The sequence below is a fragment of the Serpula lacrymans genome (genome assembly GCF_000218685.1).
Source record: "Serpula lacrymans var. lacrymans S7.9 unplaced genomic scaffold SERLAscaffold_11, whole genome shotgun sequence".
Taxonomy (NCBI): Eukaryota; Fungi; Basidiomycota; class Agaricomycetes; order Boletales; family Serpulaceae; genus Serpula; species Serpula lacrymans.
The window spans coordinates 1,454,366-1,480,669 of record NW_006763300.1 but is presented as its reverse complement, the minus strand read 5'-3'; the positions used below and the strand labels follow the sequence as shown (position 1 = coordinate 1,480,669).

General features: G+C 45.0%; 10 protein-coding genes across 10 annotated transcripts; 6 read left to right on the top strand and 4 right to left on the bottom strand.

Moving 5' to 3' along the window:
- Window positions 1-3,038: 3,038 nt before the first annotated feature.
- Window positions 3,039-3,433, top strand: SERLADRAFT_372570 (uncharacterized protein; the record flags this gene model as incomplete). Its single annotated transcript, XM_007321656.1, has 2 exons — window positions 3,039-3,169; window positions 3,256-3,433. The coding sequence occupies 2 exons, from the start codon at window positions 3,039-3,041 to the stop codon at window positions 3,431-3,433; spliced, it is 309 nt and encodes a 102-aa protein (XP_007321718.1).
- Window positions 3,434-3,689: 256 nt separating this feature from the next.
- Window positions 3,690-4,231, bottom strand: SERLADRAFT_441147 (uncharacterized protein; the record flags this gene model as incomplete). Its single annotated transcript, XM_007321655.1, has 3 exons — window positions 3,690-3,872; window positions 3,933-3,986; window positions 4,037-4,231. 3 exons carry the CDS (start codon window positions 4,229-4,231, stop codon window positions 3,690-3,692), a joined length of 432 nt encoding a protein of 143 aa, XP_007321717.1.
- A 379-nt stretch (window positions 4,232-4,610) lies between these two features.
- On the bottom strand, window positions 4,611-7,102 carry SERLADRAFT_441146 (uncharacterized protein; the record flags this gene model as incomplete). The annotated part of the gene is made up of 5 exons (XM_007321654.1): window positions 4,611-5,531; window positions 5,590-5,679; window positions 5,737-5,848; window positions 6,621-6,997; window positions 7,067-7,102. The coding sequence occupies 5 exons, from the start codon at window positions 7,100-7,102 to the stop codon at window positions 4,611-4,613; spliced, it is 1,536 nt and encodes a 511-aa protein (XP_007321716.1).
- Window positions 7,103-8,245: 1,143 nt separating this feature from the next.
- On the top strand, window positions 8,246-8,767 carry SERLADRAFT_441145 (uncharacterized protein; the record flags this gene model as incomplete). Its single annotated transcript, XM_007321653.1, has 3 exons — window positions 8,246-8,548; window positions 8,591-8,673; window positions 8,743-8,767. The coding sequence occupies 3 exons, from the start codon at window positions 8,246-8,248 to the stop codon at window positions 8,765-8,767; spliced, it is 411 nt and encodes a 136-aa protein (XP_007321715.1).
- Window positions 8,768-8,997: 230 nt separating this feature from the next.
- On the bottom strand, window positions 8,998-9,783 carry SERLADRAFT_441144 (uncharacterized protein; the record flags this gene model as incomplete). The annotated part of the gene is made up of 4 exons (XM_007321652.1): window positions 8,998-9,123; window positions 9,176-9,268; window positions 9,325-9,491; window positions 9,543-9,783. The coding sequence occupies 4 exons, from the start codon at window positions 9,781-9,783 to the stop codon at window positions 8,998-9,000; spliced, it is 627 nt and encodes a 208-aa protein (XP_007321714.1).
- Window positions 9,784-10,625: 842 nt separating this feature from the next.
- SERLADRAFT_441143 (uncharacterized protein) lies at window positions 10,626-15,569 on the top strand (the record flags this gene model as incomplete). Its single annotated transcript, XM_007321651.1, has 19 exons — window positions 10,626-10,811; window positions 10,866-11,027; window positions 11,081-11,179; window positions 11,250-11,333; window positions 11,379-11,489; window positions 11,554-11,623; window positions 11,676-11,857; window positions 11,909-12,013; window positions 12,065-12,296; window positions 12,355-12,418; window positions 12,483-12,608; window positions 12,696-12,818; window positions 12,885-13,173; window positions 13,241-13,309; window positions 13,370-13,426; window positions 13,490-13,580; window positions 13,755-13,831; window positions 13,890-14,309; window positions 14,367-15,569. The coding sequence occupies 19 exons, from the start codon at window positions 10,626-10,628 to the stop codon at window positions 15,567-15,569; spliced, it is 3,750 nt and encodes a 1,249-aa protein (XP_007321713.1).
- Window positions 15,570-15,871: 302 nt separating this feature from the next.
- Window positions 15,872-18,292, bottom strand: SERLADRAFT_441142 (uncharacterized protein; the record flags this gene model as incomplete). The annotated part of the gene is made up of 10 exons (XM_007321650.1): window positions 15,872-16,175; window positions 16,233-16,392; window positions 16,794-16,989; window positions 17,065-17,090; window positions 17,141-17,394; window positions 17,460-17,519; window positions 17,569-17,695; window positions 17,743-17,881; window positions 17,939-18,129; window positions 18,190-18,292. 10 exons carry the CDS (start codon window positions 18,290-18,292, stop codon window positions 15,872-15,874), a joined length of 1,560 nt encoding a protein of 519 aa, XP_007321712.1.
- Window positions 18,293-18,323: 31 nt separating this feature from the next.
- On the top strand, window positions 18,324-20,098 carry SERLADRAFT_441141 (uncharacterized protein; the record flags this gene model as incomplete). Its single annotated transcript, XM_007321649.1, has 9 exons — window positions 18,324-18,713; window positions 18,775-18,907; window positions 18,960-19,101; window positions 19,161-19,226; window positions 19,260-19,537; window positions 19,589-19,611; window positions 19,667-19,757; window positions 19,812-19,858; window positions 19,925-20,098. The coding sequence occupies 9 exons, from the start codon at window positions 18,324-18,326 to the stop codon at window positions 20,096-20,098; spliced, it is 1,344 nt and encodes a 447-aa protein (XP_007321711.1).
- A 1,021-nt stretch (window positions 20,099-21,119) lies between these two features.
- On the top strand, window positions 21,120-22,396 carry SERLADRAFT_474980 (uncharacterized protein; the record flags this gene model as incomplete). Its single annotated transcript, XM_007321648.1, has 4 exons — window positions 21,120-21,262; window positions 21,319-21,431; window positions 21,562-21,795; window positions 21,851-22,396. The coding sequence occupies 3 exons, from the start codon at window positions 21,251-21,253 to the stop codon at window positions 21,698-21,700; spliced, it is 264 nt and encodes an 87-aa protein (XP_007321710.1).
- Window positions 22,397-23,703: 1,307 nt separating this feature from the next.
- Window positions 23,704-25,109, top strand: SERLADRAFT_474979 (uncharacterized protein; the record flags this gene model as incomplete). The annotated part of the gene is made up of 4 exons (XM_007321647.1): window positions 23,704-23,942; window positions 23,996-24,060; window positions 24,120-24,590; window positions 24,652-25,109. The coding sequence occupies 3 exons, from the start codon at window positions 23,794-23,796 to the stop codon at window positions 24,569-24,571; spliced, it is 666 nt and encodes a 221-aa protein (XP_007321709.1).
- Window positions 25,110-26,304: the final 1,195 nt, after the last annotated feature.

Below are 26,304 nucleotides of genomic sequence, written 5' to 3'. Positions count from 1 at the left end.
CATGTCGCACACCAAAGGGATAACAGCACATTTTACCAAACGTCCGAATAAGTGCTTAGCTGTTTGAGAGAAAAAAACGCCCGGGCTCCAAAAGCGCAAGAGATCGTCAATTAGAGGTCGCAAAAGGTGATTAACTTGGTTCAAAGACGGCTCTGAAGGTCCAGGAATTATACCCACCAGGTAAACATTTTCGATGCGGTAACGTAGGTGTACGGGAAGATTCAAACAGACCATATACATGACGCCGATAGATATAGATTTCGATTGTCGCTTTCGTCCATTGGGATTAAACCAATCTATAGACAAACTAAATGCAAGCGGTAGTTCTCCATTGCGAGCCTCGAAGAACCATTTTCCGCTAGATCCTTTGAACGATGTGAGAACACTGCCATCCCAGATGTCTCGCATGCGCTGAGTAAAAGTACGCTTTGGTAAATTTTCGAGATGGTCCTCTATTCCTTGTCTTGATAAAAACCTAGCGAGCCATGATTTGAGGGGTTGATATAGAAACCGACGAATGGGCTGTTTGCCTACGAGAACTTCTTCATCGCTAGCAATGCCCCCCGATTTTTCCTCTAACAGTTTAGCCCCACAGGTTGGACTGCCAGGAGTTTCGCGATGGGTGCATGTGAGTGGATACTGCAACTCCCCTTGGGATTCCGTTGCAGGATATAAAGCAAAACATTTTGGGCAACAAGCGTATTGCGATATCTCAGGGTCAATATTGAACTCTCGAATCACTGCACGGATATCTTTAGGCCAGTTAACACTGTCCGTTAGCGGCTGGATATCCGCAGGAATTGTGGATCCTTGTGCAGAGCTACCCGCACAGTAGAAACATGTCATAGCCACAATGGCATGTAACGCATTGAGTACGAAGTTTGACCCTGTCCTAGAGACACCCGAGACAAGGTATATTATCAATGCAGTGAGTAGGGAAGCAAGGATGGGTGTGGGCATTGAGGTCAAGCGCGAGTCAAAAAATCGAGCTGTGGATAAGGAGAATGAATATAAAAAAACAAGAAGAGCAGCACCGACTGGCAAACTTACAGGTATTTGCCACAGAGGGCACTGAATTATTGACACGATCACCACTGTGCCCCGGTAGTAAACCTAGCTCCATTTTTTGACGAAGCCACTGCTCTTTCTTGATCCCGTCAAGGTAGGTAAGATAGTCTTGAAGTTCTTGTATAAGACCTCTTCTCGTTGACTGCACTGTTTCCTCCCCATGGCTATCAATCCTATCAATAGCCAGAATCATTTTTTCCATTCTTTCTTGAAACCCTATGTGCTCTGCGTTAGAAGACCCCTTTCTGTTAGTGTAGGTCAGGCGAGGTACTGGCTCGTGTGGCGATTTGGGGTCAGGGTGAAAAGTCAGCGTTGGGTACCGGAATTGAGACTTCTGAAAGAGGAAGTCATTTCGAATATTTTGAAGATCATTGATCGACCGCAGAATTGCAGGAGAAGTTCCGTATACCGAGGTTTGTGCACCAGTGGGGAGAGCAGGTTTATCACTGTCCTCCGTATCGACAAGCATCTGCTCAACTTCTCTCTCTTCATTCGTTTGTTCGTTTTCAGTCGCAGCCTGATATGTACTTGAAATGGGAATTGAATGATGGTCTAATGTATAGTCCAAGAACTGAATCAACAAAGAGATGATAGTGGTAACAGAACCGACCTTGTCCCAAGACTTCTGGCTCATATATATCGCGTTCTTGTGTCCAATGCTGTTCTGCTGCAGAAAATCTGCGAGTTTCCAACGTTCTGGTAATCACGGAGCTCTCGAATTGCAGTTGAGCGTTATGCTGCGACCATTCTAGCTCGGCTAATCGATGAGTTTCGTATTGCGACATTGTGAAGTATGTTCCTGAGATGATCTGGCCCGTATCGATATGTCTTGTTTCTCTTTCAATACAGCCTTTGGCATGGCATTGACAAAGATGTAATTTTGGAGGCATAATAGTGATGCGGTGATTAATGGTGAGACGATTTGAGTCGTTCCCAACAATCCACGGAGGACTACCATAAATGGTACAGTGACAAATCCGGCCTCGAGGCCGTCTCTGGTCGTCTAACTTGAAGCTTGAAGTTCAAGTTCATACTATGACATCTACATTCCGGTGGTATGACGCCGTTTGCGTTTTATTCACTTAACTCTCACTCAGTCCATTATAGCACCTCCGTTTGTCGATCTGAGTAACACGTACTACTGTGACTGTCTCCATCGAGCACACCAGCCGATATACTGATAATCAAGCATATGTGAAGGCAATCTCAACGTTTCTCAGTTTGTGCATCAATTTCTCTATCCCTCGCGCAAGCTAATCTATACCAAATAGAAGTCAAATAAGTGATTTACATCGACAGCATGATCGACCCAATGAGAAGAAAGGCTGTACATGTACCTGTTATGGCTGTACGAAATGGTCGATATACCCATGTTCATTCTGTGAATGTTACGGTGAACGTTGGCATTGTATCCTCTTACAGTCGTAGAAACACCTTGATACAGCGCTGACACAACCGTGGGGACAGTAATTGTCAAAAATATCGACACCACCCCTGGGTATCGCCACATTGAGCAATTTACTTGTTTGTTAATTGGCCCATCAGCGCAATTCTAGCCCATTCAATTCACATCCTCCCTTTAGCTTTCCCCGACCATGTGATGGGACACATGAGTCGAGTATCGCCAGGTCTCCTATTACCCGAGAAGGCAATCAAGTATGTTTCCTGCTGCCAACCCATCTGATCAGCGTACCGGTGGAATAACCCTCAACACAACGGGCGAGAATTTGGGTTAGTCCCTCTTGATCGTATCAATTTCTATTGTGGCTGTCTTTGTGATACGTCCATTCGCTCTTGGCAGATTGGAGGATGAACGGTATAAAAGCAAGGAGATAATATTCGTAAACTTACAAGCCCCTCTCATCCTCTTCACATATACCTTTCACTTCTGAGTGGTTATCTTCTGCAAACCCTCTATCGCTCGACTAATAGCTTCCCTGATTGTTGCAGTCTTCGATCCACCATTGATAATGGCCCTTCGCATTGATCATGTCCGCATTGTCGCTCTCTTCAAGACAAAAGAAGGTATCTCGAAGGAGGATTTCGACAAGTTCTGGCTTGACGACCATTCCAAGCTCTTCGACTCGCTCCATGTAGTCAAGTAGAATGTACTCAAGTATGGGCAGGTACCTGTGATGTTTATTGCCTTAGAAGTCCTCGGTTCCTGATTGCTGCGCACCATTATAGGTTCAACCTAGTCGTCAGTGACGCCATTAGTGCCGCTGCATGGCCGTGTTCGACGCTGCAACCTTTTAGGCCCTCACCGAGGTCTTCACTGATGAGGAGTACCACCGTGGAGCTCAAACACTTCGAGAAGGGTGGCCAGATGCTTGCCTCGAACTTTGCCACCATCATTGATAACTAAACGACTCTGACGATATTGTGAGTCTTTATTATAAACCACCACCGCACTCATACTGACACTTATGGGACAGTATGCTCACTATGTGCAAAGAGCTTTGTTTATATACCACCATCATGGAGGAAATTATGTTGTGCAGTAAAACTCTGTAACCATTATTGACTCACTTGATCGCCAGTAGCCTGAAATATATCTGTAGACCAGCGGTAGGACCCACCCGAGCATCAAGATTTATACAAACGAAACACTACATCTCAAGCTAGTCCTCTATGAGAGCATTGGCCCCTGCAACTACCAGCTCTCCCATTGCGCCGAACAACTTGAAAGCTACCAAATTTACCATGTCTACGAAGGCATTCAACCACTCTGGCTTAAAGACGAACACAACAGCGACAATGATCCCAACAATTGTAAAGCAACAGAGGTCAAAGAGGAACTGGGCCTGTTTAGCGCGAAGAAATGATTTCAACAATATTACAGTCAAAATGTCTCTCTGACGTACCCTTTCTTGACGAGCTTTCCGAATCATCCGCCTGTGAGCTGCCCTTGTCCTCACCTAAGCTAATGTCAGTAATCTTTCACAGAAACGACTATCTAACTACACACTATGGCAGCATCTGGTGGGACCCTTGTGCCATTTGCACGTACAGGCAGCGGTGGCAATGGGAAGCGGACGGGGTTCCCATTCCTGTCGAGGATAGAATATCCTCGAGTATTAGTTGCACTATAGTAAGCGATGCCATCTTGTTGTTCAACAGGACGCAGAGTATATTCGGGGTAAGATGGGATCGTGTCTGACATGGTTTGGGGGAGGAGGGATTTGTTCTTAGGTATTCGTCGTAGAGCCAGAGCTTGCTTTATAGTCAGACGAGGTGGCTCACTCTGTCAGACAAGGTGGCTCACTCTTTCGGGGGCCGGTCCTTTTCGAAATCGCCTTTGTCCTTGCCTCGTGTTAATGTTGTTACCAATCTCAGCATTTTCGCCTCATGGAGGAAACCCGATGCTCTATCTAAGCTTGGGGCACTGAGGGTCGATCTCTTACAATATCGCAATAAAGCCATATATAAATCCCAGCAACGGTTGGTATCAATATTTACATGTATATTGTACATATCTCTACAATAGCACAGAGCTAGATATAAAATTCATGTGAGAATAAAACATCATTCTGTGCCGAAGGTTAGATGGTGCTTCGGGGACGATTGGATTGTAGCTTACCGCTGGAACGCTTCCTGTCGCGCCCTCGATACGTTGATACCGTTTTCTTGGTGACCCAACTGAGCTTACCTTGGGAAGACATATTGAGGCGATAGTCAAATAAAAACGGGTGCGTATCACCAAGGCTAGCATCGCCCCAATTTGACCTCGAGTCCCGAACCCAGATTTGCATTTTCTCACTAATCCCATATCTATGGATAAATATATCGCCAGTTTGAGAGGAGACGACAGGTGGTGGGACTGAGAAGGCACAGTTGCCTTTGGATTCGAAGACTGTGATATGTTTCTCTAGGTTCCTGATTTTGTGAGATGTTCGGACAATGTCAATGCAAGTGTCCTTCGCATTAGACAAATGCTCTTCAGATGAAAAATCCTGACACGGTTGTTCAGGCGTGAGTCCATTGGCAGTAGAAGAATGCACGCTGAGATCTGATGTCTGTGCACTAATTTTGGCGAGGGCTGTCAATGATTCACTAGGCAAGGGCACCTCGGATGGCTTTGTTGAAGGAATGATTCGGTCACTAGAGTGAGGTGGGGGCGGGAATGTGTACATAGCTGTCATTGATGCCAATGGGTACGAGAATATTTGAGGGCACGGGGATGAGCTAGTTGACAGAGACCTCGAAGTCTCATCATGAGAAAAGGGGCGCGTAGATGGGGTGACTACAGATGTACAACTGCTGCTTGATGAGTCATCAGAGGGGGGAAATAGTGGGGCTGTCGCAGAGGCCAGATGAGAATAATCTGGAATGGGCCCAGGTAAATCGTCGGAGATAAGATCCAAAGGTGCTGAGAAGCTCGATGGTGCAAGCGTATCCACTTTATGCTGAACTTCTGTGGTCGTTGAGAACAGCGGAAATCTCTCTCGTAATATAGGGGTGGACTGTAACAGAAGTTAATCAGTGTATAAGACATGACATCAATTTGTTCGATTGACATACATCCAATGGTAATTCTGAAAAGAACCCCGCACTACCTCGCCTTTTCATGACTTTTTGCAGTGGAAAACGCTGACGTAGAATGGGAATGTCCTAATATATGAATTGTTTGGCGTTGAAAGTTGAACAATGCAATGTTGAAATACGTACATCCTCCAGACTACGCAGTATGGCACGGTATGGAGTTTCGGGAAACTTGCGAAATCGGAGGCGATATTGAATAGAGGGTCGTGTTTCTTTCATGGGTACACCGAAGAAATACCTAAAATGAGTTATATGGATGAGAGGAATGGGGGATGCAGCTAATAATGCGAATAAACTGAATGATTTCGAAAAAGAGAGCCACGAGCGATAGCATCACAACTCTACATCATCGCTTCATATAAGCCCAGAGTTGTTGCCACTCGCTCGCCGTGAACCGGCAGACTGGTGTAGGTGCAGCCCTTTGAGAGTCAATGAGTTAATCACAATAAAGGGCCTTGTTGCATTTGGCGCCCAATCAGTACCGTTTTTGTGGGATAGAAAGAGCCAAAAAAGATGAGAGAACTAGTTACTCGATATTTTTCTCTCAAGATCCCGAAACTTCGAAAGTTGATGGATGGCAATTTGGGCTATGCTGATTCGCGAGCTCGGTGGGGTCTGTGACGAGGGGGGCTAGGCCACGTGTGGGGGTCCATCTCATAGATCATGATGATCGATCTGATCTATCCTAGGGGTACCATACTGTCAAAAAGGCCTTCAACGGTACTGAAAAATCATGAAAGATCGTGGGCAGAACCCTTTGTACAAGCTATGGTTGGTATGCCCTTAGATACCATGATATACATATGTGCATATTTATCGAGCCAAGAGAGATACACGAATCATGTACAGCGTCACTACGATCTCAATAATTCACGTCTATAGGAAAAAGCACCTCTTCTCCATTCACTCTTGCATGTTCGAGACGTATCGCTGACACTTGAAGAAAACTGTAATAAGATATGGCAGATGACGATGAGTAAGCTGTAAGTTGAGTTAACAAAAGCACAGACCGGACGACCGCACGCTTGGCTAAATACTTCTCTTCGGTACCACGGAAACTTCGAACCCATTTCCTGGTGCCTCGTTTCAAGACAAGGATATCTCCTTTCCAAAATATTTGGGGACAAAGTTCAAGTAATGCTTTGTTGATGGGAGCATGTTCGTGATACTGAAAGCACACCAGGTATTCTTGAGCGACACCATGTGGGTCGGTGACCTCAACAAAAGCGTCATGGATTGGAAACCTGGTTCCAAGAACCTGCTCAACGACGGGAAAGGGTCGAGCGTCGGCGTGAGTTGGAACTGGCGATAGAACAGCAACATCCAGAAAACGATGCTTCTTCGAAGATGCGGGAAAATATAAGCTGTTGACAAAGACAGAGCGAATCTTCAAAGTGCGTATAATTTCAGAACCAAGCTTACGAGGCGTGAGTGACATTAAAACGACAAAACTTACCTTTTTGCTGAGAATAGGCGTCCGTAGAGCAGGCATGATATCGAGAGCAAGGTCGTGATGGGTAAGATGTGTCCGATACGTCAACTGTTGGGCCAGGAAAGAATGGTATGCTTGAAACTGGTGAATTCTGACTCGCCCTTTATCTTTTTGAATTTCGTTGTTCTACCATGCATCTTTCTTTGTCCTCCCTCATTTTTGACGTCAGGTCCACGAGGCAAAATTGAATATAATATTATTATTGTGTGTCACGGTAAGAGAGAGAACTGAAATTGTATTTACCTGCTAACAATGCGGCGTAAAAAAGCGATCTCGACGTACGAACGCTCTAAACCTTGAAAGTCTTAAGAAGTCTTAAGGAGAGCCCCCAAAACAAGCTGATAGGTGGAAGTCGAGGTGGAAATCGAGGGGTATTAATCGATAGGGCGTGACCGTGGTAATGCGATATGTGATCGATTACTGTATATATGTAACGATATTTCAATGTTTCGACTCAGATATTCCGCGTGACGCACAACAATCACTTCATGAAATTTGAACTTGAGCTTGTACATGCAGTTCTACGGTACGTACGGATAATATATGATAACCAACCACGATCTACGTCTTTCCTTTCGCACCTACCGCCACACCCAACTTCGCGATACTTGTAGGTGTGCTCACAGCACAAACTTCTGCTAAACGCTTGAATCCTGGGACCTCGATATTCGACTCACCGTCATACATGTCCGAAAGGTAAGTACTCCGCTTGCCACGTTATATGCTACGCATATTAATCAGTGGCTCAGGAGTATAAAGGGAGTGTTCTCGCTATTGATATTTCCCATTCTTTCTTACCTTTGTTATAGGTTGTACAGCAATCATGCGCCCGACTTGTTGCGTCTGTTTTGACGAATTCTCTTGCGAAGATGATTCCTGTACCAAACCTCTGGTGATTCCATGTGGTGAGTCTGCTTTCATCGTCTCTCAGAAGTATGAATTTGAAGCTACATGTTGTATAGGCCATGTATTCTGTGTTGCGTGTATTGAAAAAATCACCCAACAAGGGGGGGAATGTCCTTTCAAGTGCCCCACAACCCAACGCCTTCATCGATCCGATGGGAGATTGGCCGCATTTTTTTTCGCCAAGGACGACCACGTCTTGAACCCTGACGCAATAAAGTGGAGGTAAGCGTATCTGCTATGCAAGTGACGCTACTTTTCGCTACTAATCATCCTACCCACCCAAGAGAGATCAATGTCCAGAATGCTGAGAAAGCTAAGTCCGAAGCCGAGGCCAACAAGCTTCAATCATGCATTCTCGACACTGAGAAAGCCATCGCATGTCAACGCCAACGTATCTTCAACTACCTCAAATACTTGTCATCGGCCCAAACGACTAGCAAAGCATCTGTCACTGTGCTTATTGGTCGCCAAATTGCGATTCAAGCAGAACTTCTCATTATTCGTGAGCTAGTAGCTGCGCTAGAGCGTGTAGAATCTGAGGTGTGTTTATCTATTTTTCAAGCTTTGTCTCACTATTAACAGTGTCTTCATGTAATAGAAGATATCAGACGCAGAATCTTCCAATACTTCCTCGCGCTTACAGACCGAGAATATGTCGATCCATCGTGAGCAGTGCATTGTTCCTTCTGATCTTCTGACTTGAAAATCTCTAACCTGAAGGTTTCTACTTCCAGTGGAGGCTACAACGAGGAAGCGTAAACACGATGCATCGAGAATTGGTTTGCTTTCGGTGGGTTCTATTCAGTATTTGCGACGTTGTCTATGTTTCACAACACCTGTCCCAGAAACGTCCGAAACGCGAATGATAGTGCGGCTCCCTGCTGGTTGTGGGGTGGTTGTAATATGCTATTTTCTGTATGATACAATTGTTTACATTTTCTGATCACACCAACCCTTTGTTCTTGTTCTACCTGATAACCTACGATTTCTTATATACATGCAATTCTGGCCTTCCTTCGCCACTGAGAGGAGGTATTCTTTAGATACATGGTCGCAAAATCTCGTGCTGGCCAAGTATTTACATATGCCTCGAGCATTGGAAAGCGACGGCGGGCCTGTACGGGTCAATGGTGTCAACCAAGATAATAATGAAAAATAGCCCATTACCGTCGCAAGAAAAACCAAGCGAGCGTCAGCTTCTTGCTCGTGATAAGGTAGAGTAATTTGAAAATGCTCTTGACAGAGCTCGTGCAGACTTGTCTGCGTTCATAGCGAGATTGAGGGAGATAGTCAAAAGCTTAGGATAGGACACTGACCTGAATGTTGGTATATGTAGACCTGTCCCATTTGAGCTCATCAAAAAGTGCGTATCCACCAGATCCAGGCTTTGAAAGGGGCCCTCGCGGAGCAGGTATAGATCGAAGGGGAGGAACAGATTGCTGCCCCACAACTTGTTGCAGATCCGAGACTACTGCTTTCACGTCTGTCTATTGTGAGCCTCTCTCAAATAAATAAGAGAGGAATGTGGACTTACTTGTATTGGCAATTCTAACTCCTGTATCAGGTGTATGGGTGGGGGCTACAATTACATGGTCCGAGTTCTTTGGCCTGTCGCTCAGGCGTTCTACATCAATATTATTCTCCGGGAAAGGTGCGCAGGGGAGGTTCACATCATCTTCACTACAGAAAATTACAGTATCGAGAATATGCAAATGCTCGGCTACATCCAAACTTGAATTTGAGTCGCCTAGTTTGAATCGCGGAAGCGGGTACATCGTTCTATTGGTGGTTTCCCTAGCATCAGGACTCGGACTTCTTTCTGGGCTGAATAATCGACGATTAATCAAGGGAGGAAAATACTGAGAGTGTCGAGGCATAAATGTTGCTATACATGCACGTGCGCAGAACAAAGGCCATTGATCAAGCTGAGTTAGCTACTAGCTAGGCATTCTGAAATCAGTATGGATGCTGTACATACGCAATGGCACTTATACGGTGCAACCTCTATTAGTGTCCTAGAAGGCGTCGGCATCGTTTGGCGAGTCTTAAGGGGGTGGTGCAGCCGGTGCACAGCCGGTGTTGGCACTGGCAGCAGCCAGCTGCGGAGTGCTGATTGATGGCACCTGGTGGGTTTGCCAGTGACTAAGCTTAGCCGACTTGTTCGTGTCGGACATGAAATTATGACATGCCAAAGGTTGAGATGAAAGTGTGATTGAGAGCTGATGAATCGGAGTGTTTCATCAATTTAAAGTCAGAAAAGGCATGAGTCTGTAGGTGCAAGCCTCAATAAGCGTTATCGATGTGATGATCGATGCAGTGGGTGGCAAAGCATATCTAGCTTGTAACATACCATGCATGTAGTACCCAGATCTGTGGCAGAGTAATGATATGCTGATGGTGAGTACTCTCAGGCTGCATTGATAACATTATCGTTCTACATACTAGCAATTGCCATAAATGGACCATTCGTAACTCAGACGATTTCTGTATATATCCATCCTTTGCAGCGCCAAATCCTTTGTTCGTCGATCGACCATGAGGCAGCACACAATATATTAGAACTGTGAACTGTGGTGAGTTTACCACTATCTGGATTATTCCCCATTCCCCATTATTCATGTCGATACCGATATCTCACAGTAACTCGTCCGAGTCATCCTCCACGGCGAACGCGAACACTTTGACAGACTCACACAATGACCTCATTAATGTTCTCGGAAAGCGTGGTCCTGGAGAAGACTGGCGACAGAGCTTCCACGCGCTGAAATCGAGGAAACATCAAGAAGATTCGTTGCTACAAGAGGTGAGAATGATAACACATCTACATCAAAATAAAACAACTGACCTTTGGCATAAGGAACCACCCTCTCCGCCGCCAGAACCATCCAGAAGGCCGCGTATCCTTCGACTTTTTGCAGAACGAGCTATGGAACGTCAATCGAAAAATAGACAAAGGGATGTTGAAGCTTCGGATCAGACGCCCATCGCCAAAGATGTTGATATGGTGGAGGCTCCCGAGGTAAACACAATTTTTCTTTTAATCCATAGCTCTCACATGTGGCCTCCTCGAAGAATCCCTCATCCATCGTAGATAATGTTCGCACAGTCTGGAAGCAAATCACTGGCATGGGACAATCTTCCACTAACAATGCACCCAATGCACCACCGCAAGTAAGTACTTATTAGTATATAATTGGGATCATGTCTGATGCTATTGTGTATCTATTGTGTATTCCTACAGACTATCAAAGATGCCACCCAGATTCCCGCTATGTCAGGAGGAGAAACAAGGTCGACTCCTTCGACCCTGCAGGAATTGCTTCAAGTAAGTATGAAGTTATAGGGCCTGTATTAAACTTTACCAATCCAGATGTATCCTGTCCCTTCTCAGCCATCAGCTCAACAAACCGCAAGTACCGCCGACAATGCAGTCATTGCGATGACTAGTGAAATACAATCTTCAACTCATCGGGATATACTGGTGAGTTGCTTTTTTGATTTCTTCCAGTATCAATGAGACAATGCGCGTATTAATTTTATATTAGATGCCGGACTTTCACATTACTACGTCAACATCCACCGGTCGTCCTGCAGAAGCCAACTCAACAACATCTGGTAAGAGGATGACTAGCGCTATATTTACTTCTAATTCTTTACATGTGTTCAGCATGGAATCATCAAGGGCATGGGGCGCAAGAAAATAGTTACGTCTCGGTTGACGTTAACATGGAACGAACCTCCCTGCTCAGTCAGACACCTCAGGATAACCACCAGCGACAAGCCATTGGTCAAAGAGACAATTGCTCTCGACCTAGCCTTCCTCGTACACCGTCTCATATCCAAATGCAGGTGAGTTTGCTAATGCTTTTGCAGTGTATTATCTATTCAAACCGTCCTTAGGATATCTTGTATGGTGCCCCACCCGCTGTCAGCGTCAACAATACGGGAAAGTTGAAAGAACCAGCGGCATCCTCATTATCAGATCCATCATCACAAGTAAGACAGGTAGGTGATGGCGATTCTTTCTTCTTTGCTACCACTTACGATTCTCACAAGGTAGGGGTCCGTTTCGCATCTCATGCTTCGGTGGTGAATGGGGCTTTCACAAGTCTTCAACCAGTTCAGCAGCAACAAACAGAACGAGCCGGCAGGATAGCTCAGCCTAGCGCCTTGTATGGTAATAGCCTGGAAGCAGCCGATACTAACATGTGGGTTATACAACCAGAAGCCAAAAGGCAGTTTATAGGTTACTTCGAGAAATTAGGGGCAAAAAATGGTACCATCAATAGTCAGTTAGATGTTCGCTTATGTAATAGAGTTGCTTACGCTAACAGTACTTCATTTAGTGGGACAGGCATGGAAATATTTGTCAGAGTCGAGATTATCTTCAGAACTACTCCTACAAATTTGGTCGGTTTGATATAATTTCATTTATCTCAAAATGCCAATTCTTACTTGGGTCTGATTTCATTAGTGGGCTTGCGGACACTCAGAATTGTAACACTTTGGATAGCGACGACTTCTGCATTGCCGTCCATTTGGCAAATTTATTATCGAGTGGTCGCTTGAAAACGGTTCCGACAACTTTACCGCCCGTAATGTATATCACGTCAAGAGCCCCCCTGTCCCATGTGAAGTCCAGCCACCATTCTGATACCTCAACCTGGCCTATTGATCCGTCTACCAGAGTGAGAGCCGAAAACTGGTTCAAGAGCCTCGATTTCGAGAAAACTGGACTTGTACGAAAGGACACTCTCATCTCGAACCTACTCAGTAGTAATGTGCCGTTATCTGTTGTGACTCGGGTCGCGTAAGAATCCTTTGTTACCGAGTTTGCTTTGTCATAACGAAAACTTACTTTTTTTTGGTTATCCAGAAATTTAGTCAACCTCAAAAAGCAAGAGACACTCGACTGCGAATCTATTATACTCACATTGCACCTGATTGAGGAGGCATCAACTGGGAAACCCCTTCCGGAGACACTGCCTACCAGCCTAATTCCCCCATCACATCGGCCTACTCAGAATCCAGCCAACACGAGATTCGCCACCTCAAGTAATACCTTAACTCAAAGAAACAGCTTCTCAGGTACTGTCGTAGAGCCGTCGTCTTTCACTTTTCAGCCGAGTACAAGTACAATCCCAAATCCGCTGAGCTATCAACAGGTAGATGTCTTTTCTCTCACTTCTGCCAAGATTCAGATGTTCATAATTCCCATCAACGTTTTTTTAGGGTCACCCAGTGCAAGCTGATGCTCATGTTCCTTCAGCAAACCAAGGATGGGATACTCTTTTAGCAGAAGTAAGTGAATCATTTGTGGCCTTGTGATCTTTAATGTATTACCCACTTAACCCCCCTTAGATAGGACAAGAGCGTGCTCGACGCGATAAGGAGAAAGTATTAGTAGACAATCTACCAGTAGGAGGATCTCTTATTGCTTGTGAATCACTGGCTGATTCGTCGGTGTATATTCATTTACAGCCACTTAGTAGCTCATGGCCACATCAAGGCAACATACCGCACAATACTGACACCCACGATGAGGCCAGTGGCGCCCTTGGCGCTATGTTTGGTTCGCTATCCCGGAACTTTGCAGTCGTAACACACACGTTGAAGTCGGGGATTGAACAGAATGCCGAAGAAATGAAACAATTACGCTTAGAAATACGGGCGCAGTGACAGGCAGCAAGTCAGGGACAGTCGGCATCATTTCCTGCTACATCCCAGTCAGGAGCTCATATTTCAGGTTCACGTCGGAATACACCAAAAAAGCCTATTCCTATCGATCCCTACTCCAAAGAGCCGGAACACGTTAACTTTCGAGTACATATATTTGATGATTCCTCACCCATCATGCTAACTAATCTCTGCCATTTCATAGCAAAAAATCAAAAGACATCTCTTACATCTTCTGAAGATAGAAGGGTATCCGCATCTAAGGCGCATTCACCCCCCCCCAACCGACCAAGAAAATGAATTGTATGAGATACATGCCCCTGGAAGGATCCTAGTTTCCCCAGAAACGTTTCGAATCGACCTGTCTAGGTCTCGGAATTCACCATTCAACCGTCACTGTATCAACGTGTTTGCGAAACATTTCCGGCACTCTGTTGTGACGGATCGTTGGTATTCTTATCCTCAGATCCCCGAAAAGTATCTTCCAATTGAGTACATCGAGCTCTCCCTCTACCTTCACCTCAAGCACGTCAAAGGGGAATACCGAGCTTTTGTAACACATCCGTCAATTTCAAAGCGACTTCAGCAGCTACAGAACTCTTCGAGGAGTACTAGGAAAACACGGGTAAATGATTCAATTGACTTGATTGTACTATGTCTTGCGCTGACGTTATCTATGTAGCTATTCAATGCCCGGCTCAAAGTGGTCTTGCAAGAGAGCTATATGGCACATCATATCGACCTTATGAAAAATATGGGATCACAGGCCGTGAGCTCAGATGAATCCGAACCAGAAGGTCCCGACGACCAAGACGACCCCCATGCCGAAGAAGCTAGCGTTCACTCGCACAAATCCTTTGTCCGGATTACTCCAGCGTGGCGCAGCGACGACTTGTCTAGATTCATGCACAATCTCGATACTGTCATACAACGTCGACGCGAGCCGAGGATTGGACACCGTGCGATTCGAGGGCAGCAACCTAGGCACAGGAAACACTCTGATATGGTTAATTTAAAATCTGTGGCCCCGCCCGGCCTTCCGTGCAATTGCTATAAGCCAGAATGGCTGGCTTCCTTGGACAACGAAGAGATAAAGAAATTGGAGATGAAGGAACAACATTATGTTTTCAGAGTGGGGACCGATCAGCCCGTAGCAACATCAAACTTTACCACGCAGCATACTGGCATGCCGCCGCCGGTACAAAGTGTTGCTGCTGGTTCCACACACGCAGACTGTGCACAATTCTCGTTTGGTGTACTGCCAAGTGATCTCGCGGCTCCAGCCTCGGTCTCCAGCTCGAGACCTATACATAAACTCACATCGCGAAGGCAGCTTAGCAAAACACCTTTCTTATTTTCCTTTCCAGAAACAGACCCTGTTCAATCTCATGTCGAGTATCCAACATCCTTTCCATTCTCAGACTCCAATCTGGGCCACGAATCAATGCAAGAAACTGTGCCACCACTGTCAGATCAAGGTGTCGATGGTTCCTTGCTGATGGAATCGGCAGCCCACCTCACGCCAACACCCCAATCTATACCTCCTAGTCCTAAAAAACTATCACCACTGTCAAGCCAGCATACTCCCTGTGATTCATCAAACCTAGCCGGTGCCACCCAAGAAACACTTGAAACTAATTCTCCAACGCCCACCCTTGCAAATTTTACAGTCAGCACAGAGGTCACTGAGCAACCGGTTCAGTTTTTCAGAAGTCCTATACTACTTGCGTCTCAAGAACCTGGAGGCATGAGTGAGTCGGTGCTTTGGAGAGAAGATAGTGAGACGCGGCAGCAATCCGTCAATACCACTGATGATGACACTGAAGATTTCACAGAAGCCCTATATGATGTAGTCGACAATTCAGATGATGAAGGAGATTTATAGTGTAGGAGGTAGAACAGATATATCTAGTATTCTGAATATATTATGTACCGGTAGTTCTCGTCACAGTATGATAGTACATAGCTGCGTTCTTTATAACTTACGCTCGACAACAAGCCTTCAGGCCTTCAATTACTGGTATTCTGGATAACATATACTTCTCATTTTCATTATACGAGCGTGACAGACATCTCATAAAAATATACTATGAACGCTCAAATCTTACTATCTGACTGGTCTCACCAAAGTACCATTACAATACTGTCCAATATACCAGTGGAGTGAACTCAGGTTCGCCTGCCTCGCTACAGAATAAAACTGAAGACGATCGTTGAAGTAGGATATTGATTGAAATATACCTGGTTTTTAGTACCTTCCAAAGCCTCCTGCAGCTGCGAATGCTTGACGCGAAGTTCTTGTAATGTCCTGTCCAGATTTGTTTGTTGCGTGTGAGCTTCTTGTTCCAGCACACGAGAGGCTTCGAGCTGACTTTGTAGGTTGTCAATGATACGAGTATTTCCCATTCGTTCTGTTTCAAGCGTAGCACGCCTCGCTTTGAGATCCTCCAGGGAAGTTCCGCCCTGCGAGGACTTGGATCCAATACTGGCTCTGTTTAACGTTTGTTACCAATGTAGATGTTATGGAGAAACATAAACACAAACTCACTGCATGGCGATTTCCATCATTTTTGTGTCAATAGTGTCCTCGTTCCCTGTAACATATATAACTTTCAAGGAATTCTTGCTCAGCGGCTTGTGACCACAGTTTGGACATGCATCGTCTAGTTCGACATGTTTTTCGATGCATAATCGGCAGAAAATATGATCTAACAAAAGGTGAGGACTATGCTCAAGCACAAAGGACACAAACGCTTACTACAGGGTGTCACAGATATCTGGGATTTCGCAAGAACAGGTAGATCGCAGATTTGACATAGAAGGTGAGGCATTGCTCCTAGTGTTTCTTAATGAATCAGTCAATGCCATCTTTCTACATCACAGTACTTAGATCTCCGCTTTGAGTGTAAATTGCTTTCAAGTCCGAATATTTGGTAAAACACGTCAATTGGCCTTGATTTCCGTCATGTCTGGCCGCCCCCTCGTCACTATGTCCACCCCATCTACAATGTACATAGAGGTGTAAATCAAGTTGTTGTCATGGATAAGTAACAATAGGCAAATACCGCCACAGCAGCAGGAAAAATGAAGAACACAGAAACAAGGATACAGCGTATCCATACATTCATGGTAGTGGTAGGGACTCTTCTCGTCGATGTAGTCGAGTTATCTATCACCTTTATATCCTTAGGTGTAATATGACTACTGGTAGTAGAGGCTACCCAGACTTTGATGGAGGGACGACAGTTGCCAGCATCCGTTGAACCGCTTGCTAGCATATGTTTCTTTTTCGAAGGCGAGCAGCACTGCATTAAATGACAAGTAAAAATATTAATAAAATTTCAACAAAACATGTCGTGCGGTGTATTAAAAAGACTCACAGAGACAGCTTGAATTAACTCGGTTTCTGAGAACCTGATCATCAGTAAGTCTGACGTAACAGAACAAAATACTGACCTCCCCCATGGACGAGAACTTGATGTGGAGTTCCAGACTCTACTTCCCACAGGTAGACTTCTCCCCTATCGCTACCACATACAGCCAAGGCCCCGTTCCATCCAAAATGAACTTGCTTGGTATAATTACGTGTGATGCGTACAGGTAACTTGCGAATAAAGGTTGGTCGGTCGGTTATACGATATATGTCGACACCGTCGACGAGATTCGAGACTAGAAGAGATCTAGTGGCAGGCCACCACGAAGTATTACCGCTGAAGAGATAAACCAATTATTTGACTATGGCGGACTCGAATATCAAGCCCAAAAGACTACTCACATTCGCGAATGCAATTTAACATACCAGCACTTCTTCCATGGAGCAATTGTCCACGCTATACTACCATTAACGTCAGCACATACAAAATACTCCAAACGAATATAATGACATTTCTTTGGAGTCAAGAAAGGCAACCATGATCGCGCGGTCTTCGTCAAAAAAATGAACACATCTCGCCAGTGCTGGTCGAGGTGCCTCTGCTTGTGGGGGTTCTGAAAGAATCTCCCGGAGTGGTACTACAACAACGTCAGGAGTGCGGAGCTGGAGAATGATATGACCTTACCAATCTGATTTATGTCCATAGCATACAGTGTAAGGCGCCCCAGACCTACCACAGCAAGTAGACTTTGTGCGTTATTCATTGACATGCTTTCAATGCAACCATCGTACACAGTTATCATGGTGGAAAAAACGAACTCAACCTAGACTTTGGTAATAAGTACCTACATAATCATATATAAAATTGAAAATCGACGAACAGAGTCAGCGGATTCAAACTTCTGCCACATCTTAATGGTTCCATCTGCACCCCCAGACATTATGTACGAGTCACGAGGGGCCTGAGGAAATGAAAACCAGAGTAAACACGAGATTGGACCTTGTTTTGGTTTGATAATTTGCTTAAGCTTGCCAGCTGTCAGGGACCATATTCGAATATGGCCGTCATCTGCTAAGAACGGCCAATATGTCAGTTCCCATTCAAATCGATATTGGCTTATAGATAGCCTACCTCCACTGGCAAGCTCCGTTCCATCTTCGGAGAACTTCAGCACATTGATGGGTTGAGTATGGCCTGTAAATGACCATTGAAGCTCGTAACGCCTCAAATCCATCGTGATAAACGCAGAATGCTGATGCAGCGAAATGCATGTGGGCGCGATTCGTGCTGATCCGCGGATCCGCAATGGAAGCTTACCTAAGCATTATACTCGTTTTACTGTGCATGACAGCGCGCCTGGTCAGGTGTATGATATCTCAATGACTTCTCTTAAAAGCCCATATTTTCGCCTTCATGATCTCACCGATGGCCATCAAGATACCGTCAATTGCATGGCTTTCTCACCTTCGGGGAATTACATAGCCAGTGGTGGGGATGATGCGAAACTTGTTATATGGGATGTAATGAAAGGTATTTCTTTGTGCCAAGTAACGATGAACAGTCCAGTGCTCTCGTTAGCTTGGGATCCCAGGAGGCGTGGTGCGCTCGTGTTTGGCTGTGAGGATGGTGTAGCAGGTTTTATAAATGATTTTAAGGTACGAATTGAATCGACTCGTGATGGCGACGGTATTGCTGAAAATGCCGATTCTATTGTAGAGTAAGGCTGGCAGTCAAAAGATCCTCTTTGGTACAGAGGCTCCGGTATATTGTCTCGCATTCGATGCTTCCCATGGCACCCTCGCTGCCGGAGTAGGTCCTGAAGTGCATATTGCTCGAGATATATCGCACGGTAGGTTAATGGACTTTCTCACATTGATGCTATCAATCTGACATGTTTATAGAAAGATACGCTACTTACAATCTTCTCCCAAAGCCGGGAAAATTCAACGAAGAACGTAGTGACAACCGAATCAGGCCACGGTCATTGCATTTTTTGAAATATGGAGCTCGACTCGTTGTATCGTACTTAAATCATGGGGTGATGTAGGTCTATTCATCTCATCTCCATCTATTTGAGTCTATTCAGATTTATTACAACACAGTTGCTGGGATGTCGATAGTCATGCGCGCCTTTGGCAGATTGAACCTGAACACGACCACGGTTACATGTAAGCTTTCTTTTTAATGTGACTATATCACAGTGCACGAGTACCTCCCGTAAATAGCGGTTTTTCAGCATTGTCGCCCAACTGTCGGACTTTATTGCTGTCAAATCTTTCAGGAGCAATCGAACTTTACCCTCTGGGACAATCCAAGTTAAAGCAATCTTTCAAATATGTTTCTGACGCTACTAGGAATGTACCGCTTGAAGTTGCGTTTACCCACAATGGTCAAGTCGTCCTATCTGGTGCCCCCCGTGGAAACGTACCCCTTTGGGAAACTAAGACGGGAGACCTTATTCAAACTCTCACTCATGAAGGTACGCCACTCTTATGATTTTTGGCGGAGGATTCTTTTTGATGGGCAGTAGATGACTTGATTCAGATTATTTGTGTACGTACCTCTCATTTTTATACGTGCGTGATAACTATATGTTCACTTTGTTTAGGCTAAACAATATCGGACCACTGGTTACATTGCTGCCGCTGCCGCTGAAAAAAGCGAGTCAACTTACATCAGAATATGGAAAGCACAGCTCAGTATGTTACCTCTTGTGTTCTCGAGCCCGTTAGTCATGTATCTATGGATTGTAGCTTCGGATGCCCGGGAGTCATTGCTTGATTCATTGACAAGCACATGGGTGAGTTTGTCTATCGCAAAAATGATCTGTCATATAATCACTAATTTCAATGACTTGACTTAACAGAAATTCTACATCTATGCCAATGTCGAGGAAAATGTTCGAGAGCTCCAGTTTTATATCTTGGGAGGTATTGCTCTCATCGTGGCCACGTATGCGTTCTATCGCGACAGCACCTCTATGGAAGTGAAATTACAACTGCTAGTATGTATGCCTCTACGCCTATATGCCACCCATTAACTTTGTATGAACCAGCGGATGACCACCGTCGCTTTCTTTAAATATTTGATGGAATTTATTTCGGTGTTATGGGCATACACAAAGGAACTGTTACGAAGCGGTCTGAGGGAGTTTTTAGAGCTAGAAGTAGCACATGAGTAGGCATTACAAGGAATATTGCTAGTGTTGAAACGAAATTCAGTCGTCCCATTTGTCTTTAACAACGCAGCGCAGGATCCCGATAAGCTCTTACACAGCACACACATAGCTCCACCAAAGCTCCACCTCAAAGATGAGTGCAGGCGCCGGAAGCTATAGCGCAGCGACCAGCGCAGAGCAGCGAATAACAGTAATTTTGTGTACCAGTCGGGTGACAGTCGTCACAAACTCACAGCCAAAACCGAAAAAACAGGGAAACAAGCGCACAAGCTGCTATTATGTATTCGCATGATGAAGTAGCCAGGGTGCAACATGAATGCTCGTAGAAATCTCCATGCTAAACAAGTCTGTCTTATGTGCAGCTGGCATGCCGGATTTCACCTTTGTAAAAAATAGGTCATCACCAACCCACAACTTAGTACATACAATATGATTTAAATAATCCAGGACGTTCTATGTCCGTAGAAAGCACGCTGTATATAATCTCAAAATTTGCAGCCTGGAAGCTTTGAATTTGAGGGTCAGAACTAGAAGTTCTTCGATGCATCATCGTCCAAATAAACTCGTCTGGAGCCAGCTAAAGTAAAACCTAACTAGATGATTGATTCACGACATCAAATTGTCTGCTCTACCAGTCATAAGCTCAGTATTGTCAAGCTCTAACTGGCATAGTCTTTTGTCTTTAACAACAGGCGGCGTTTTGGGTGGTCGGGCTCACAGGCCGAGATTATTAGGTTGACGCGCATGACCTCTGTGGCATCAAACTAGCCGCCACGGTTTCTTGCCTGTGGTGCTGTGTATCAGGACTATGATTATACGGAAGACAGTCACTGTGGCCGATAATCGGCAACTTCCGGTTCCTCTAAGTTAGGAAGGTGCCGTAGTGCTCCGATCCGTCTTTCGAGTGGGTTGCATCCGTCAGCAGTTTAAACTTAACTTGGAACTCGACGTTGCACTCCTTGGTTTTGGCCTGAAATTTTTATCATATCTGTGTCGAAAAACCACATATCTATAATGTTTGGAAGCGTACGTTATCTCTCTTTTAATCATAATCATAACCCCAAAACTCACATGTATGGCAGATTTCCTCTTGGTGGTCCTCCACACCTTCTGCATCGTCTCCAACAGAAGAGAAGGCGAAATATGATCCAACAAACCCTGCAATGAATCCGCTCAATCCAAAAGGGCTTAAGCCGTACGTTTTAAGAGCTTGCTTCTTTCTTAATAAGAATGAACTCTGAACTTTGCTCTCTCCAATTTATCTACACCGCATTGTTGTTCTCACAAACACCACACCAACTCTCTTTTGACGCATGTATTTTCAGTTGTTGTGCTTGTCCAGAGACCAAGTCTGCCCGCGATGCCTGCTTTTTGCAAAGCAAAACCGGTGGAGATGAGGGCGAGTGCGCAGAGCTAGTTCGCAGACACGTAGAGTGCATGCGTAGCCTTGGTTTTCAGATCTGAGTCCACTATGCACGAGGATACGAGGAAAATCCTGTGCTATAGATGTGTCTCGTAGGAGAAAGATGCCGAAATCTATCGCATATATATAATTAGAGGTGCGTTCCCGCCATGCTATTACTTATATCACACGATTCACTGCTTCACAAGCAGTCTCTATCATCTACATCTGTAGTATCTACCAACACATCACCACTCAACAATTAACGATAACTGTGGTTCCGCTTAATTTTGCGCACTTCTGTGCACCTCTTGTTGGCATAATGCATTGATCTAAGCCACGCATCAATCGTTCTGGGCATGGCTTCGCGGGAGGCGGCACAAAGGTTCTGGAGTCCACATATATGCATAGTGGCATAGTGTGTAGTGGAATAAGTATCCCGTGAGTGTGGCGCAGTCTTCAAATTTGGGATTTTTGCTACTGTATGCGCGCAGCCCAAGCTCATGCTTCTATGTTCTCCTATGAACACTAAGAATGACGCGGCTAGCCTATATAATGCTGAGAAGTTTTCAGTCTAGGAGGTCGTGAGAAGATGAATCTGACCAAACGAGTTGCTGGCTCGGTGAATACACCTTTGCTACACCTCCTGAAGTCCTCCTCATGGTGAGTATCACTTCTAAGATTCTCACTCTGAGCTATGGTATATGTGTCAATCGTGTACCTTGACATTATATACAGATAAAATACACTCGACTCACATCATTCGATCAGTATTGTTACCCGGATACGATATGTGCATCAGGACTCCAGCGTCGCCCTGGTGCCTTGCGCCTGTCAAGTTTACTTTGGTTTGGGAACAATGCTTGCCTGCATAGTTCTGTACTCCGTGTTCTGACGTCGCACCGCATCTCGGTCGACAGTTCATCACCGGACTTCATATATTATGAGCTTCATAGCTTCGACGACACTTGGCTATTACCGGTGACATGTCAACGGGAAGTGTTAGTTCTGGAAGAGTGCAGCTTAAAGCTCCCCCAGTTCGTTTTGACATGTGTGGTTATAGGAGTAATGTGATGGCTATGGCCAGCATTACAGTAGTGTTGAGCGGGAGGAACCGCAAGGTAAATTATAGCCCAACCCAACGGCGGGACTTGCCGGCCGGCCTCTCCATAAATGGTCCATCGCGGCGATGCAAGCTCAGTTTCTATCCAACTTAGCAGTGGCAGCTTCTGAATTCGTGGGCAAGAATGAAGTTGCACTGACAACGACACTTGGTTGTCTCGGGATCTCGCTATCAATGTTGATATAGACAATCCTGTTTCTATTTGGAGTAGGATTGCACTGCAACTGGATAGATAATGGTGTGTGAGCTTCAGTGACCATACGGACTGTCAGAAATCAACAGATTGATGATCACATGTTGCAGGATTCCCGTGGACTCTTCCATCTTTCAACTGCATAGTTATGGAAGCAGCGGCTATGTACTGAGATTCCGAATAATAAGATCAAGGCGTTCTAGTACTTGATGGTCCTGATAATACCCGACTACCTCATTGGCCACCTTTTTCCGCTCTGGACATATAAGCAGAGCAAGTACTTACAATCGCAGTACCTGCTTTTAGGATCCTGAAATTCGACCTTCTCTTTCGTCTTTTTCTTTTCTTTCTTTCCAGGAGTATGTCGGCAAACTTGGCAACATGGTCTCCTCCTCCTCCGGGAACAAACTTCATCGCTATTCTTCAACCTATGATAACTTTCCTACTCCCTGGAACTATCCTTTCGTCGTTCTTAATACCAATCCTTATTGCGATATTCGCCTTCTCCACACCCCATTCCCGTCGACAACCGGTATTTGTGCTGAATGTCCTTGGCATATTGATTGGCCTCTTACAAGGAGCGCTCCTCATTTATCTGTCGGTATGCTCTTTCTTGGAAGCCTCGCAAGTCAGATTGACCGAAACGCTACGAGGTACATTCTATATTATCGCCTAATGTCCCAGAATTACGAGGTGCGGCTGTCGGATATACTATTGCAACTACACTGGGTCCCATGATGGCAGAAAGCACCCTTCTTTTGCGCCTTATAACGGTGTATCCTCTACAAACCACTCCAAAGCTCATCTTTTTGGCCATATTGTCGTTTCCTGTCACCATCATGGTCATTAGGATAATAAACATAGCATTCTTTCTGCACAATTATATCAGCGCACTGAAGGGAGTAGCTATTTCGCTTCTTGCCGCCGAAACCCTGAGGAACAGCTGGCGCATCAAACTGGAGTGGATTTTGCAGTGTGTAAATAACTTGTGAGTCCACCATCGCATAAATATGCTCTTTCCAATTTATGCTTTGAGGATAGATTTGTTTCGTTCATGTTCCTACGTCGACTACAGCGATATGCTGTGTCTGGACAGGGTGACTCAGGTAAGCAGTACGATATCTCTTTTTCAAGCATTTTACCAAGCTCTGTTTCAAACCACAAGGTATTGGTAAACACTTCCGCGGACTATTCCTCATTGCCCTATCAAATTTCGTATTCCCCGTCGTCTTGAATATCATCCAACTCAGCCTCATCTTTATCTCGAAAAGCTCCTTCTCCCAAATTGCCCTCATTTATCTGGTCAACAACTTTATAACCATTTTCGGAGTGGTTTTTGCCACTCTATGGATTTCAGGTCGGCACATGAAGGAACAATCATCCAGGGGGGCGGTTTTGCCAATTGTTTCCAGTGGATTTGTAACGGTTCATGACAGGCGTGACACGGGCGCATTTTTTGTCGCAAGTTCCCAAACCAGAATGTCTTCAAATAACACGCAAACATCATTTGCTAATGATCCGTATGATATTGGCAAAGTGAATAGCATCGGTACCAGTTCATCATCAGTACCGATGGAAATCACAGTGAATGTATCGACGGAATGCAACAGTGTTTGATTGTACGATCAACCAGGACGTGAGTTCATCTATCCTATTCCTGGTATAATACTCCGGCTAACGCGTACGAACGAACGTAGCATCCCTAAATCTAACAATCACCCTCCCATGTATGGAACATACAATGGAATGGTATATCTGTGTGCCACACGCCCACGGGGATGATCGATAATCGGCGATCATTGTCAGCGCTTCAAGTTAGGACACTTGTATTTTTTGCTATTTTTTGTCGCTCGTTAGTTCAGCTGATTACTGGTACGCTGGCCCGCTGGCCCGCCGGGTTTCCAAGAGCACAGTACTGTATTTTTGAGTTTAGAGCTTGTGTAGGAAGGTGCTACTTGGTTATACTGAGTTGTACTGTTGACAATTAGTCTCACATATGTCATAAGGTATCGTGTGGTCTAGTGCATGGTATTGTCAAAATAGACTTCCAGAACACCATGACGTACTCACATGGTCAATTGAACACATGTAAGGATGTTTGGGCGCAATGTTGGTTACCTAGGAACATAAGTACACAATAGTACAGCGATAAGTATATGCCTGGCCTGGTTCTACAGGTTTGCCAATGATGCTGGCCTATGGATAGCACGATAGCTTGATCTATTAAGCATTACAGCATCAAGCCGCGAGGACTGAGTACTGAGTGACGTGGAAGCAGGGACATAAGTGGGACGAACCTGGAATGATGTTCAACAACATTCAGACAAACCTAGAAAACGGCTGCAACGAGCATAGTTGATTTAACCATTCACGAGTAACACACACGATGAGCGAATCATCAGAAATTCGTACCTTGATGTAGGTGTCAGAGCCCATGGAAAGAAGCATATAGAACGATGATGCCCGTGATCAAGGCAAACTCTGTGCTGAGTGCCGCCACGATCAGTCCTTTGCAGGAGCGCGAAATCCGGTGATAGCGTGTCAATGTACCTGGCCCCTGGCATCTTTCCTGCTAATTTGTTATTGGGTCGACAGATGTTTCAGACATAGCAACCCCCACGTAGTATCTATATAGGTACCTCGTTCTGCGGGCCCGAGGATAGCCAACGCGTTTATTAGACAAACGACTGGCAGCGGCATTAACGAGCTATGATGAAGACGGATGGCGCGGTAGGATTGCGATTATAGATCTGAGGACAGGACGATGGGGTGATAAGTGAAAAAAATCACATCGGCCTTAATACAGCTGCGGCATAAGACATTGCATGAGCTTCTACAGAAAGTAAAGTTAGCTATATTTGACAAGGACGCGGAGAAAGGGCTTCATCAGTAAAGTGTCAAATTTCTTGACGGAACTTGGTCACGCTTTGCTGACTTTCAAGACTGTTCAAGAAATATAAGGAATTAAAGCTCTATCAAGTGAACAAGAAAGCGAGCCAATTCACCTTCAACTTCATTTAGACACGTAGGCTGGTCTAAGTAGAAGCATTCAGACATTTTGAGCAAAGTGTTATCCAAGCGTGGTCCAAGTACATGAAGTATAAAATCAAGTTTGACAAGTTATGAATCATCCTTGGCTAAGTCCGAAGGCATGATGGTCTATATATTTATTAATGTAGAACGTAGGAAATTTATCTAGTGAGTTAGTGAAATCAATGTCAGATGGGATGAACCGATGACCATAATCGCCGAATACAGGCATGAGATGTGCACTACGAAAGATACAGTCTAAATGAATAATTTCGAGACTGGGTGATCCATCGTCATTTGTATCAGGCTGGACCTCCACA